This window comes from Phalangium opilio, unplaced genomic scaffold, assembly GCF_054372755.1.
Source record: "Phalangium opilio isolate 3A_F unplaced genomic scaffold, DU_Popi_V2 ptg000045l_1, whole genome shotgun sequence".
NCBI lineage: Eukaryota > Metazoa > Arthropoda > Arachnida > Opiliones > Phalangiidae > Phalangium > Phalangium opilio.
This window is the reverse complement of record NW_028324168.1, coordinates 7212101-7225470: the sequence shown is the minus strand read 5'-3', so window position 1 is coordinate 7225470 and position 13370 is coordinate 7212101. Positions and strand designations below refer to the sequence as shown.

At 38.7% G+C, this 13370-nt stretch overlaps 2 protein-coding genes across 2 annotated transcripts in view; one reads left to right on the top strand and one right to left on the bottom strand.

The window, feature by feature from the left end:
* LOC149677207 (uncharacterized) overlaps window positions 1–11847 on the bottom strand; it is a 95466-nt gene extending 83619 nt beyond the window's left edge. The window contains exon 1 of the mRNA XM_089838225.1: window positions 11713–11847. The gene's annotated coding sequence lies outside the window, so the exon portion shown is untranslated. The remainder of the gene's footprint in view (window positions 1–11712) is intronic.
* On the top strand, window positions 11399–12821 carry LOC149677206 (uncharacterized). The gene is made up of 6 exons (XM_089838236.1): window positions 11399–11581; window positions 11652–11942; window positions 12004–12092; window positions 12169–12338; window positions 12423–12575; window positions 12676–12821. The coding sequence occupies exons 1-6, from the start codon at window positions 11505–11507 to the stop codon at window positions 12766–12768; spliced, it is 873 nt and encodes a 290-aa protein (XP_089694362.1). The 5' UTR covers window positions 11399–11504; the 3' UTR covers window positions 12769–12821.
* Window positions 12822–13370: the final 549 nt, after the last annotated feature.

Here is a 13370-nt window from a genome sequence, read left to right as displayed (position 1 = left end):
GCTTCTCCCGAAGGCATTACTGCGCTGCGGGTTAGTAAGTAAAATAAGCAAAAACTGATGTTTTGAATGAATTCACGCAATAAAATTCCTTATAAATCAAAATACCTCACCTTGATATCAGATAAAACCCTAATTAAATGCCAACACAAAGCCGTGAAATAATTGTAATATCTCTAATAGATATATACAGAATAAAAAGTAAAACAACTTTCTCCATCCCATCCTAAAAAAAGGGGGCCTATCTCCATAAAAGTATTGCTAAAATTAGGCTTAATGCTTCAGGGGAAAGCCTACGATAGGGGAAGAGAAGAAAAAGCAACCGGAAATATAGAATTCTCACATCCCTCCCGAGAAGAAGCTATAGTATAGCTTAGGTCTTTACGGATAGGGATTCAGCCTTGCAGCCTCTCTCTCTCCGCATTATAATTCCATTCGCATATAAGTCTATACGCCGCCGAGAAATTATTCCCGTCAGTTTTCCGAGCTCGAACACCCTCAGCCGCTCCTTGGCAACTATACCATCTAGTGGTTGGAGTGCGGGAGGGTCAGGGAGAGAGAGAGAGAGAGAGAGAGAACCGTAGCTCCGGAGAAGTAGCAAGGAAGCGGAGGAGAATGGGGAAAACGCGGTCAACTCAGTTTGATCGTGGCAGAGCACGCTGGAGGAAATAAAAGGGGGAGGGGAGGAGAAAGAGGGAAGTAAAGGTGGCTGGCTGGCTGGTGGGGGTGAGGAAGTAGGTGGTGGATAGGGAGTTCTCTTTTCCCGTCGCCCTAATAGTCTTTCTCTTTTAGCGATCGTTTCCCCTTCTACTACAACGAGCTGCGCCGCGCTTCTCCGTTCTCCCCGTTTTCGGTTCCGTGGAAGAGAGAGACCGAAAGAGAGAGAGAGACTTATATCGTATCGTATGAAGCTACAGAGGGAATTGGATGAAGGAGAGTGGAAAGGAAAGTTACGTCTTTTGGAGTTAAAATATCGTAACTGATGGGACACGTTTTTTTTTTCTTGGAATATTAAAAGCAAGGTTTATATATTCTTAGAAATAGATTAAATACCCTGAAGAACACTTCATGCAAGGTTGGAGACACCACTATAGTTTGCCTGTTTTAAAATATACTATTCGTGAAAATTAATTTCGATTGGAGACTGCACATGCTACCAAGTGTCTATAAGCACAGGACAATGGACATTGTCCAATAAAATCTGAAAATGTCCCATAATTTAAAAAAAACTAAGGGGGTCACTGGACAACTGTAACGGGGACTTCGGTGAATGTCCCTACGTTACTCTCGGTGACTTTAGGGAAGGTCCCTTTATGAACTTCATGCCCTTATTTGGAAAACTTTCCGTAAAGATGATTCACCCCTTTCGCTCGACCACCGGAGAGGATTTGGGGTTTCTTGGGGTTTTTTGGAGTCAAAGGAGTGTTCGGTAAAAAGAGAGGAAAAAGACTTCACTTCAGTTTTGGATTGTATCGAATAAAGATGTTCTTGTAAAAACGTTTCACCTTATTTCCCCGATAAAAACTTATGTAGCGATACCTCGTCACATAACTTGGTGGAGGCGCCGGGCAGATTAAAAAATAGGACGGTAATGAAGATTAAAAAATAGGACGGTAATGAAGATTAAAAAATAGGACGGTAATGAAGATTAATAAATAGGACGTAAATAATAAATAGGACGGTTAGTGAAGACAAATAGGACGGTTAGTGAAAACAAATCGGACGGTAATTGAAGACTAGTGACCACAAAGAGGACTGTAACTGAAGACAAAGAAATAGGACGGTAACTGAAGACAAAGAAATAGGACGGTAATTGAAGACAAAGAAAAAGGACGGTAAATTAAATCGGACGGGAATTGAAGACAAAGAAATAGGACGGTAAATTAAATCGGACGGTAATTGAAGACAAAGAAATAGGACGTTGGTTAAGAACAGTCAAAGGATATAAACAATTGAAGTCGCTATAAGAAAATTTGCACGACCCAAAAGTATATTTAAATATATTAAAGTCGAGGACCATAGGAAGAACAAAAGAATAATGATGACGCGTAACCAATCTTCAAAAATGGGTGATGAACCTAGCGTGACCGACCAAAACAGCAGTCAGACTAATAGTGAAGGGCTGAGTACGGCGAGAAACCAGTCAAATTCGAGTTTTACTCCAAATGAATTGACTAGTATACTGACTGCAGTAACTACCCAGGTCACCAAACAAATGGGCGATATGATGAAAGAATTGTTGAATGAGCAAAGAAAGCTCGTAGATTTAAACACCGCGGCATTGGAAAGTTTCGCAACCTCGATTCAAAAGGACGCGGCCGCGGATTTGGAAGCACCAAACTTCGAGACGTTACGCGGAGCCCAGGGCTCGTCAAATTCGGATACTCAAATCTATGAAGTTCATAGTGACCTGAACGCTGGTGCCGAACCATTCGACACTGCGGGATCTATTGTGGAGCCATTTCCCCAAACTAGATCTAGACCTGATGTAGCTGGACACTGTCCAAGTACGAGTCCATCTAGTGCCAATATAACGATGCCAAGGTTTGCCATTGGACAAGATGCCCTGGGTTTTCTAAACGACGTGGAAAGGTACCGAAGATTATCGCGATTAAATGATAAGGAACTATTTGAAAAAATGGAATGCATGTTAGAGGGTGATCTAGTTCTTTGGTGGGACAGGGCAAATGTCGATTTAGGTACATGGGAGGAATTTCGGGACCGTTTTTGCCGGGCGTTTGTTGGTATCGACTACCGATATCAACTTGAAGACAAATTAGCGTGTAGGAGGCAAAAGCCAAATGAATGCGTTCTAACGTATATGTTAGAAAAGGAGCGCCTATGTCGCCAAATTGAACCAAAAATGAGTTCAACTAGCATCGCTAGTAAAATATTGAGCGGAATGAACCCGCATCTATTGCAAATTATGCGTTTATCGCCTAGCCCATCAATTTCGGAAGTGCAGGAGGCAGCTCAAAGGGCACAAAGTCTAAATGAACAAATTACAGAATATGATAGAGTTTTCTATTCTAGACCTCCCTCGTTGTCTGGTAGTGACAATAGCTCAACATATAGGAACAGTCAAACTTTTAGACCTAACGCTCAAACAAATCAAAGGTATAACGTAAATAGGAAAAATTTGGGTGGAAGCGAAAATTGGGGTAATTATGGGAAGCCCCCTAATCCGGTTACTCGAAATAACCAAATTCAAGCCAATAATTATTTACCGAGAAAACCAGATTCGGGTTTACAGTGTTACAAGTGTAACAGGTTCGGTCATAGATCTTTTAATTGTCCTGGTATGAACGATAACCAAAGACCGTCTATGCCCAAAGTATCGGCTATCGGTCAGGGGCGGGACCCTGACTTTCAGCCGGATAATGCGGTAGAAGTAGCTTATGGAGAGTTAAGTTTTGTGAATAATCAAATGGGTTTGGAGGAGGGGGATTACGAGCGTCCTCAATTTCACGCTAGCTTAATAGGAGTCGTTAAAGATTCCCCGAATGAAATTAGAATAGGTAAAGAAATGGGTGACCTAACATGGGATGAAATGTCACCATTTGCGGCGTTAAAGCCTTCAGATGAGATTGACCTAAATATTCTAGCAGTGAGAAAACTTATAAAAGAGCAAGGTAGACCAAAAATTCCCGTTTCAGTGGGATCCTGGGATGGTTTTGCGGTTCTTGATAGTGGTTCGGATGTAACGGTGTTACCCAAAGAAGTGTGGGACAAGGCGAAGGGTAATAACAAATTGAAACCTTGGAATGGTGGTACGGTGCAGGTAGCAAATAAAGGAAATTTGGAAATCATTGGAAAAGCTAGGATTGTTGTTAAGATACAAGATAAATCTTGGAGGTTTGACGTAATAGTTACGCCAATGTTAGAAAGTGAGTTTATACTCGGATGGGATTTTTGTTTATATACCGGGTTGTATGTCAAACCCCATCTTTCGTCTTATTGTTTTGGTTCAGACGAAACGCTTTACCCACTAAAAAATAGAGATGGGATGATTAGTACTGTCGCTTCAGTAGAACAAGAAGCCCACTATTGGGATAGTCAAATAACGAGTAAAGAAAAGAGAGATATCCTTTCTGTTATTCAGGAATTGGTAGATGAACCCCAGGATGTTTTTTCGGGTCATATGGGCCATACAAACGTAGTAAAACATAAGATTAAATATTACAATCAGTGTTCTAGCTTAACTCGTTTTTTGTTGTATAAATTGCTTTTCTTAATTTTTTTTGTTACCATAAGTTACTGTGTTTGTTCAATTAGTATTTGGATTTTCAATATTCTGTATTTTTGTTTTGTTTTATTTTCTGGTTTGGCCAATTTTTGTCATTGTTTAAAATTTTTCTTGCTATTGTATAATGAAGATAATGAAGAGTGTTGTCGCAGTTGTGCTCCAATTTTGGTGGGGGGGTGTTGTAACGGGGACTTCGGTGAATGTCCCTACGTTACTCTCGGTGACTTTAGGGAAGGTCCCTTTATGAACTTCATGCCCTTATTTGGAAAACTTTCCGTAAAGATGATTCACCCCTTTCGCTCGACCACCGGAGAGGATTTGGGGTTTCTTGGGGTTTTTTGGAGTCAAAGGAGTGTTCGGTAAAAAGAGAGGAAAAAGACTTCACTTCAGTTTTGGATTGTATCGAATAAAGATGTTCTTGTAAAAACGTTTCACCTTATTTCCCCGATAAAAACTTATGTAGCGATACCTCGTCACATAACTGACCAAAATAAATTTCACCGTAGTTTTTATAGCTTGACTATTAAGTTTCGATACTATTTTTGGGCATCACTCCAGTGGACAGTGTCCTATATATTTTGCAGTCAAAGGAGGGGTCAATGGACACACGTCCTATAAGAAATAATTCTTATTTCCGGCGGTGTACAGTCTATCTGTTATTTTGAAGCTCCCCATCATAGTTTCCCTGTGTTAAAATAATCACCTACGCCTGAGTGTATTCCTCAATATATTCAATCTAAATATCCCGTTCATCAAAATTACTCCTTTTCTTTTTGATACCACATGGAGTTGTATCATTTTTCCACTGGAATTCTCGGAGAAAAAGAAGAGGGGGGAGGGTTAAGTAGGGTGGGGAGGGGGAAGGCGTTCCACGGAAAATAAATCATTACCGAGAAAACTCCCGGCGTCTCGGATCTTTTGTTCCGGCACGATGCTATTTCGCGCGCGAACCGGGGAAACTACGCGGGAGACTTGGACGGGAAACGAGTGTGCTAGCGAGAGAATACGCCGAAAGAAAAAAAAAACGGCGTTTCTCCTCCTGGATCTTAAACAAATAATCGTCCATAGGGTCCAACGAAGAAATTGTAAAATTAAACTTTTTTTTTCAAGTTATATCATCGCAACTCAATCATTTAAAAAGATACGAACGTTGAAAAGTCGTACGAACCCAAACTAATAAACACTTCCATAACAAATGATACGAAATCCAATTTAATTAGATTAGAGAGTACAAGTTCCTAGGAAATTAAATAAGCTTTGGGCATGCATGTAATGCAGAAACATCTTCGGTTACAACATTGGATGGATATTTTTTGTCTATAAGGCACGATTCTCTCCTCCGGAGCACCTATATCGACCTGACGATGGGAGGGCAACCGCCCCTCTTAAAAAATAAGAATGGATAGTGGGGTAGGGCCAGCGAGATTGGGGGAACGAACCATGTATGCCATACAAGCGGGAGCCGATCAAACTGGGCGAGAGAGAGATACTGAGTGAGAGAGAGAGAGAGAGTCTCCTTCGATTTTGCGGGAATAAGAATTAACGATCGCATTGGGTATATAAGAAATTTCCAATCGTTTTTCGCTATACCGATTATTTGTTAAGTTTTTACAGAATATTTTTCCCCCTAGTATTGGTTCTGTCGAACCTCGATAGTCTTTTAATGGCGTATCTCTTTGCAGACTTCGTGTGGTCAAACCAGAGCAAATCGCTAGCGATCTCACCTACCGCGCATTTCAATGGAACTGGACCGGTATAAATCCATAATATTTACCTCGTGAATACGGGAAATGAATGAATCGCTATATTCCGACAACTTCACTTCCGCGTTTGGGAACATATAATGAAATCGAAGCCAGCAGCAGCCAGAGCGCTATAGGAAAAAGCAAAACTTCTACGGCTATGCTAACCTATACTATACGTTTTACGAAGAAATATATAGGGTTGGTACTGGTAATTGGGAACACTTTTTACAAATCTTTGAATAACTTTCGTGGCGCTAACGTTAGACACCTGAAACTTTCAGGACATGAAATTTGATTCTTTAGACACAATTCGCTATGATTTCAGCTCTTTAACTCTTTTAAATTTTGCACAATATCCTATTTCCTAAACCCCTTAGAGGACCCCAAATGTGAACAATCGCTGGTAAATGGGAACACCCTGACTCTAAATAGTGAACGCGGGACCCAAATGGGAACACCAATGCTAATCAAATGAGAGGAATAAAAAAGGCCCTAGGAAAAAAGCTACCAATACGTAGGGCCTAAATTCATGCACCCGGATTAAAGTTTACGCAGATTTGATAAGTGATAATAGGATAATATAGTTAAAAACAATACCTGAGTCAAAATGCTCACTAATTTGTTGAGAAGTCACATTTTATTCGCCTCTAGCATAACAGCTGACTCGGTTTGCCGTTTTCCCGCCCAATACGTAGTGGTAGCTATGGCCCTCTTACGGCTAAATTGAAAACTTTGCTAAAGGCGCGAAATTTGAGTATTTTTTGGGTCAATGATGTATTTTAAAGTTATTATTATCCGAAAGTAGCTTGTTTACACCACTTTTACGTTTAATCTTTTAGTAAAATAGCTTAAAAATGATTCTAATTATCCTCGAAACGTCGTGTTCCCATTTGCAATTTTTACTTGATTTTTTCCAACTCTATTTTTGAATCGAATTCCGAATCGAAACGAGAGATTTTAATATCAATTTTATAGCTAAAAACGTGATCTATCTAATGGTTAAAGGTTTGTTATCGTGGCATTATTGTAACTCTCGCTAAAGCTTATTCCCCGACGGTATTGTATCAAGAAACACCTAAAATTGGCATCAACTTAAGTTGATGAGTCCGAGTTGGTGCGTATATTGGTCCGTATCTTTCATCCACGTATTCCTACAATATTCGGACCATTTTTATCGTAATCCTCGATATTCAATCTACAAATTGAGCCCTTTTAAAAGGAATTTGAGCCATCCAAAAATTTGTTACAAAATTTTAAAGAAAAAGTGTTCCCAATTAGAATCGTTCCCAATTACCGGTACCAACCCTAGACGCAGTTTCGCGCGGCTTTTTACGATCGGGATCCTTGGCAGTGTTGGGATAAAAACAAAAAAACAAAAAACCCCGGGCCCTTTAGCAAGAAAACGTAAAAAAAATAATAATAAAGAAAAAGAAAAGAAGGTAGGCCTATAAAAAGACGAAGAAGAGAGAAAGGATCTGGCTTGGCTGTATAGCTGCGCAGGAACTCGGCAGAGAGTTTTTTGGAGAATGAAAAATCTATACAGCGAAGAGCCGACAGCTAGCTATAGCGCCGAGCTTCCAAAAACTCCCGTTGGTTGTTTTATAAAAGAATGATACCCTACTGAAGGAAGGAAGAGGCTGAGATGAAAAAGTGATGGATCTTAGGTACAAAACAATGCAAGTCTCGAATAAATGAATAATAGACGATTTAGATAGATTTTAATATGAATAGTAATTATTTTATAGGAAGAAATATTAAAAACCTTTAAGGGAAATTATCCACTTATTTAAATTAATTTATTTGGAAAACACAGACCCAAATAGGCGACAAAAAAATCTTCAAAATTATTTACATATGACTTTTCCAATACATAGTTTACACGCAAGGAGGATTCATACCATTTCCACAAGGAGACCAGGCAACCTAGAGCGTAAAATAGCAGACGATTTTACACTCTAAGTCGCCTGGTATCCTTGTGTTAATGGTAGGAATCCTCTATGTATTCCATGAGGAATCTCTCTACATCTTTGAAGGTCTATTTTCAATTTCCTTCTATACATTTCCCAGTCCCTCAAGGTCTATTTTCGAATTGAATAGACGAAACTTCTATAGAGGAGTAGGCTATATTTTCAATTTCCACCATCCAACATATGCATGCAGTTATCAAGATAATTCTGACTCCGAAATAAATTCCAACCTTATATCTTATAAAGTTAAGTTAAGACACATTTGCCTTCAAAATACAACCTAAAAAAAGAGTCGACGGCGGTACAGAGCGATGGAGATAAAAAATAAGAAGACGAGAGGATGATCCTAGAAAGCGCGCGAGAGATGCGAGAAGCAAAGAAAGAAAGAAAGAAAGAAGAGAGATGGAGTTTTGGTTTTCCTCTCCGCGTTTCCAGGACGTTTTCCGCGAGTATTCACGCTCAACGGAGAAGAGAGAGAGAAATAGAGAGAGGGAGAGAAAGAGAGAACGCACGCTCGCTCGGCGCAATCCCCGACAAGTCTGTCACGGCCACCGAAGATAAACAACTCTTCCCGGCGGAGTTATTCACCCCCATCCTTCTCTTCATCCCAATTTCTCCTCGGAGCGCGCCGCGTGCGCTAGCTCCGTCTTCATCCCTTCTCCATCTCTCATTTTGGAAGCCGCGCGTCGCCAAATCAGACTTTCGCGGAAAAGACGAAGGGGGGCGAGAGAGGACGTATTCGGGACTTTCCCTAAAGACTTACACGCGTATATACGTAGTTAGATTCGCGTGTGTAAATCAATTAACTTTGAAATTATCTAAGATCGAATTAAGATTTCCTTTGTTGATATAGAAAGCATTTTGAAAATTTGCTTTCATTGTGTTCAAGATGATTCAAAGAGATCAGTTTGTCTGGACCTTGTCAAAAATAGATAAATGGAATTGGTAGATAAAATATAAGCAGACCCGATATCGACAGATTTATTACCGATTATCACTAATTGATACCCTGGCCCAAGGAAAACCAACTAATTCTCAACTATAATCGAAAGCCCCTTTAAGAGATTCATCTATTACTTTATTACGAAGCAAAATAATCTAATTTGTTTTAGAATTAAGGAATAAAAATCCATGGTACAATATTTCAAGAACAAATCTGTACACTTCGGATTAATCTATTTCTACAAAGCGTTGCGCTTTAATGTAAATTCTCTAAATTGTATCGTCTCTAGCTCGTTGGCAGATGAGTTTGAAACTCGACGTTCTCGCGTATAATACTTAATCGCCTTTTCCACCCAAATCATTAGTGAGATTTCAGAGAGAGAGAGGGAGGGAGAGAATGAGAGAGAGAGAGACAGTAGGACATATCCTACAACGACGGTATACTAATTCTCCACAACGCTTCATGGGAGAATATACTTAGATCATTTAGTCAGTGTAATGATTATTATCAAATTCTAAATTTCTATAGGAAAAACCAAATAAATTTAAACGTATTTCAATGGGACCCAAGATTACAAATCAGAACATTCAGGGTTGCCACGGAATTTTCAGAACCAAATTCCCTGACTTTTCCAGGTTCCCCCTGACCTTTTTAGGCCGAAAGTGTAAATGTTTACAGCACGTTTTAAGTGCTTACAATTAAATAAACTCTCTACATTAAGTTTTCCAATGTATTTTTCGCACCAAAATGAATAAGAATCATTTTAACAAGAGATTTTTTAGAGAGAATTTACTTATAAATCAAATTCCCTGACCTTTTCGGTCCATTTTTAAATTCCTGGAATTTTCCAGGTTTTCCCTGACCTGTGGCAACCCTGAAGTAAATTTAAACGTATTTGAATGGGACCCAAGATTCCAAATCAGAAGATAGTAAGAAACTAAGAATAAAGCCAAAGATATTTCTTTTCAGTGATTACTCCACTCATTTCTGAGACGTCCTACTAGTTTAACAACCCCCCTCTCTCCCACCTTATATACCTATCAATCGATACCTAAAAAATAATTAATTTTCCTTAATAACATCCATACCTGTAACAAAATATTCCCAAACCACCACCTTTTAAAAAAATGGCCAAGGGGCCAAAGAGTTTGGGAGAAAAGAGACTGAAAACTCCCCGCCCCATTTAAAACCCGGAGCGGGAAAAATCGTTAACGGGAAAGAAATCAACATTAATCAACCCCCTGAAGAAGGCAGTGTATATAGGATAAGGCCTAAAAATAATGCCCAAGTAAAAAAAAATTAAAAACCTGATGAGAGTTCCCGCCGCTCAGCTGCGGTACGGTGTACAAAAGTGGAAAAGAAACAAAACTTGGCAAATTCGCCTTTAAAACCCAAACCCGAAGCGTTTCCCCCTTCAATTCCGAGCCAGCGAACCTATAAATATGCATAGAAACGGTGCAGGGAAGAAATTCGAGGGCCAGGACAAACGAAACCATCCTAAAATTATACAATATTCGGAGTTTTCCCCAGTCCTGTTGCCGCGTATTTCCATTTCCCTGAACGTAACCTAATTATTACCTCTATAATACGTACCACTTAAGGGTTTGATTATATGCCACTGTATATAATTTCTAAATCGATAAAAATGTCCCACTATTTCACATATATCGATGCTTGATTTAGATATTGACAACTGTTCGACCCCCCTCCTTCAAGAAAAGCCGCGAGCGCGCGAGAAACCAGTGGTGGTGGTGAAACGAGCGCTTGTCAACGGGAAAGTGCCAGAAGAGCGCGCGCCGACCTATATATATTACGGCCCTTTCGCGCCAAAATGCTACCAAGGAAAGAGAAGAAGCGCGGGAAAGTTTACCCATAGGAGAACGATGCGGTAAGAATAAGAATAAAAAATCCCAGGTTTAATTTCCCCAAGTTCCCTTTGGAGCAAGATCCCACGTTGTATTAAAGTTTAACAGAAGTATGTTGAACCAAAGTCATAATTTCCGACAAATCTTAAACCCTAACCCAGTTACCCAGCATTTAAGTTAGTAGAAGAGATTATTTCTGTTTATATACTTCTGGCGGATTCCGATATAGTAAATCTCATGGGAGTCTGGCAGAGCGCGCTTTTTTTTTTTTTACAAGATTATTTTCCCGCCTTTTTTCATAACGCCGCTAGAAAGCCCCTTTTAGCAGATAAAGCTGAAGCTACCTTAGATGACGAATCTATTTTATAAACATTCATAAACATCTTTAAATTTGTTGAAATATTTGTTCAAGGACCTTACGACATCTACTAGGGGTCTAGGTTCGAAATCAACCAAAATCACATATTCAAACTTTCCCGCCTCTTTTTCGTTGCCGCCAAAAACAATTTTTTTCAAGGACTATGCTGCCATCTATACATCAGCAACGGTGTTTTTCTTTGTTTGCCGCCTAAAACTATTTTCTAAAGACTATGCTGCCATCTATGCATCGGCAAAGGAGTTATTGAACTTATTGTAGAAATACGTCATAAAAATGGCGGCTCCCTGAAGAATTGCCCCTAACCCGCATTGTTTTCAAAGTTACGTTGATTATTACGTAAATATAAACAAATATAGATCAAAATGCCACGAAGGGACAGTAGTTCGGATAGCGATCGAGGTTCCTACCGACGCAGACGCGATAGAAAACGAAATAGCAGGTAATTTCTATAATAATTTCGACATTCCCTAAGCCTTGGTCACAATGTCAGGTAAACTTCTTTCCCACAGTTCCCCGGATTCCCGCGGCAATTCCGAGTCAAGCAATGACAGAATAAAACGCAAAACTTACCGTTCTCGTTCAAGAAGTGGCTCCCGAACACGCAGCAGTCGCCGTAGAAGTAGATCCCGCTCATTATCACCCAGAAGAAGCCCAAGAAGATATTCCCATAGATCAAGAAGTACCTCAAGAAGTAGAACTAGCGGTAGAAGATCCCGTTCAGGTTCTAGAAGGAGAAGATCCAGATCAAGATCAGGAAGTCGTAAACCAAGTCACAGACATTCAAAATCAAATTCCCCAAAGTAAATACATCAAAGTAATTAAAGTGAAAATTATTAATCAACTAATTAACTTAACTTTTAGACCCAAAACAACAAAGATTAAAGAAGAGAAAGAGGGTACGGGTGCTGATTATTTAAAACAGAAAGTACAACAAGCAATCAAAGCTGCTGGTAAAATTAAATTAAACTAATTTTAAGCCTATAAATATTAAATATTAATTAAAAATTATAATAATAATTATCATAGCTACTGCAAGTGCTGAGCTAAGAGAGAAAGGTTTCCTCGGAGAATCTAACACCTCAACAACGATAAGTGATCAATTAAAACGTGCTCAAGCTATTGATGATATCAATGCCCAATCATTTGTGCAACAAGAATTCATATCAAGTAGAAATTTGAACAAAACAGTCACTCCAGTAAACGCAAACACAAAAACACTTCCAAAAACATATTAACATAAAAACAATAATTATTAATCACCTTTGATGATTCTATAATAGAAAACGGAGGACAACTTTGACAAAGATGGACACATGTCCGCTATATTTGGTTTGGCAGCACCAAAATTGGGATTAAATACTAATCCAGCTGATGCCTCCATCAAGAAATTAGAATCCTGGAAAGAAAATCCCGAAATGCTCGTTCATGAAAGTGTAAGTGATAATAAATAATTAATAATTAAATTAAATTAAAATAGGAAATTATTTGTAATTTTTTGTAATTCATAATGTTTAATGTTTTTAAAAATTACAGCTCTTTGTTGATCAGTCAGGTAAACAAGAACGGTGGCTGAAAAAACTCTTTGTCATGCGTAAAAAGAAAATTAACATAACAGAGGATATGTAAATAAATATTCACACAATTGTTGTAAATAGTAATAAATTTAAAAAAAATATTCATACACTGTTGAATAATTTCTTGCATGAAATCACACATAGGCTTATTCGAATTCACTTAACCCTAATTATATTCCACTTCTATAATAAAACTAAACTAAAACTAACCTAAGATTACTACTACATGAATTAGGCCTATTTGTTAAAACCACGCACAGGCCTTGAAAAATAAAGGATTAGGAGGCAATGGTTAAAAATCTCCTAATAGATGGCTTTAGACACGTAGAAAATCCATTAAGAATATAATAAAAGAGAAGTAGAACCTCTAAGGGGTGTGGAGACACCTCTATAGTAAAACAAAACTAAAACTATCCTAAGATTACTACTACTTAAACTAGGCCTATTTTTTAAAACCACGCACAGGCCTTGAAAAATTAAGATAACGGAGGCAATGGTTAAAAATCTCCCAATAGATGGCTTTAGACACGTAGAAAAATCCATTAAGAATATAATAAAAGAGAAGTAGAACCTCTAAGGGGTGTAAAAGACACCTCTATAGTAAAACAAAACTAAAACTATCCTAAGATTACTACTACATGAATTAGGCCTATT

Bases quoted from the DNA above. Each gene is read 5' to 3' on its own strand.
- LOC149677206 (XM_089838236.1), top strand. From the start codon at position 11,505: ATGCCACGAAGGGACAGTAGTTCGGATAGCGATCGAGGTTCCTACCGA. The intron at 11,582-11,651 runs GTAATTTCTATA...TCTTTCCCACAG, and splicing joins GATAGAAAACGAAATAGCAG to TTCCCCGGATTCCCGCGGCA. The intron at 12,093-12,168 runs GTAAAATTAAAT...TAATTATCATAG, and splicing joins ACAAGCAATCAAAGCTGCTG to CTACTGCAAGTGCTGAGCTA.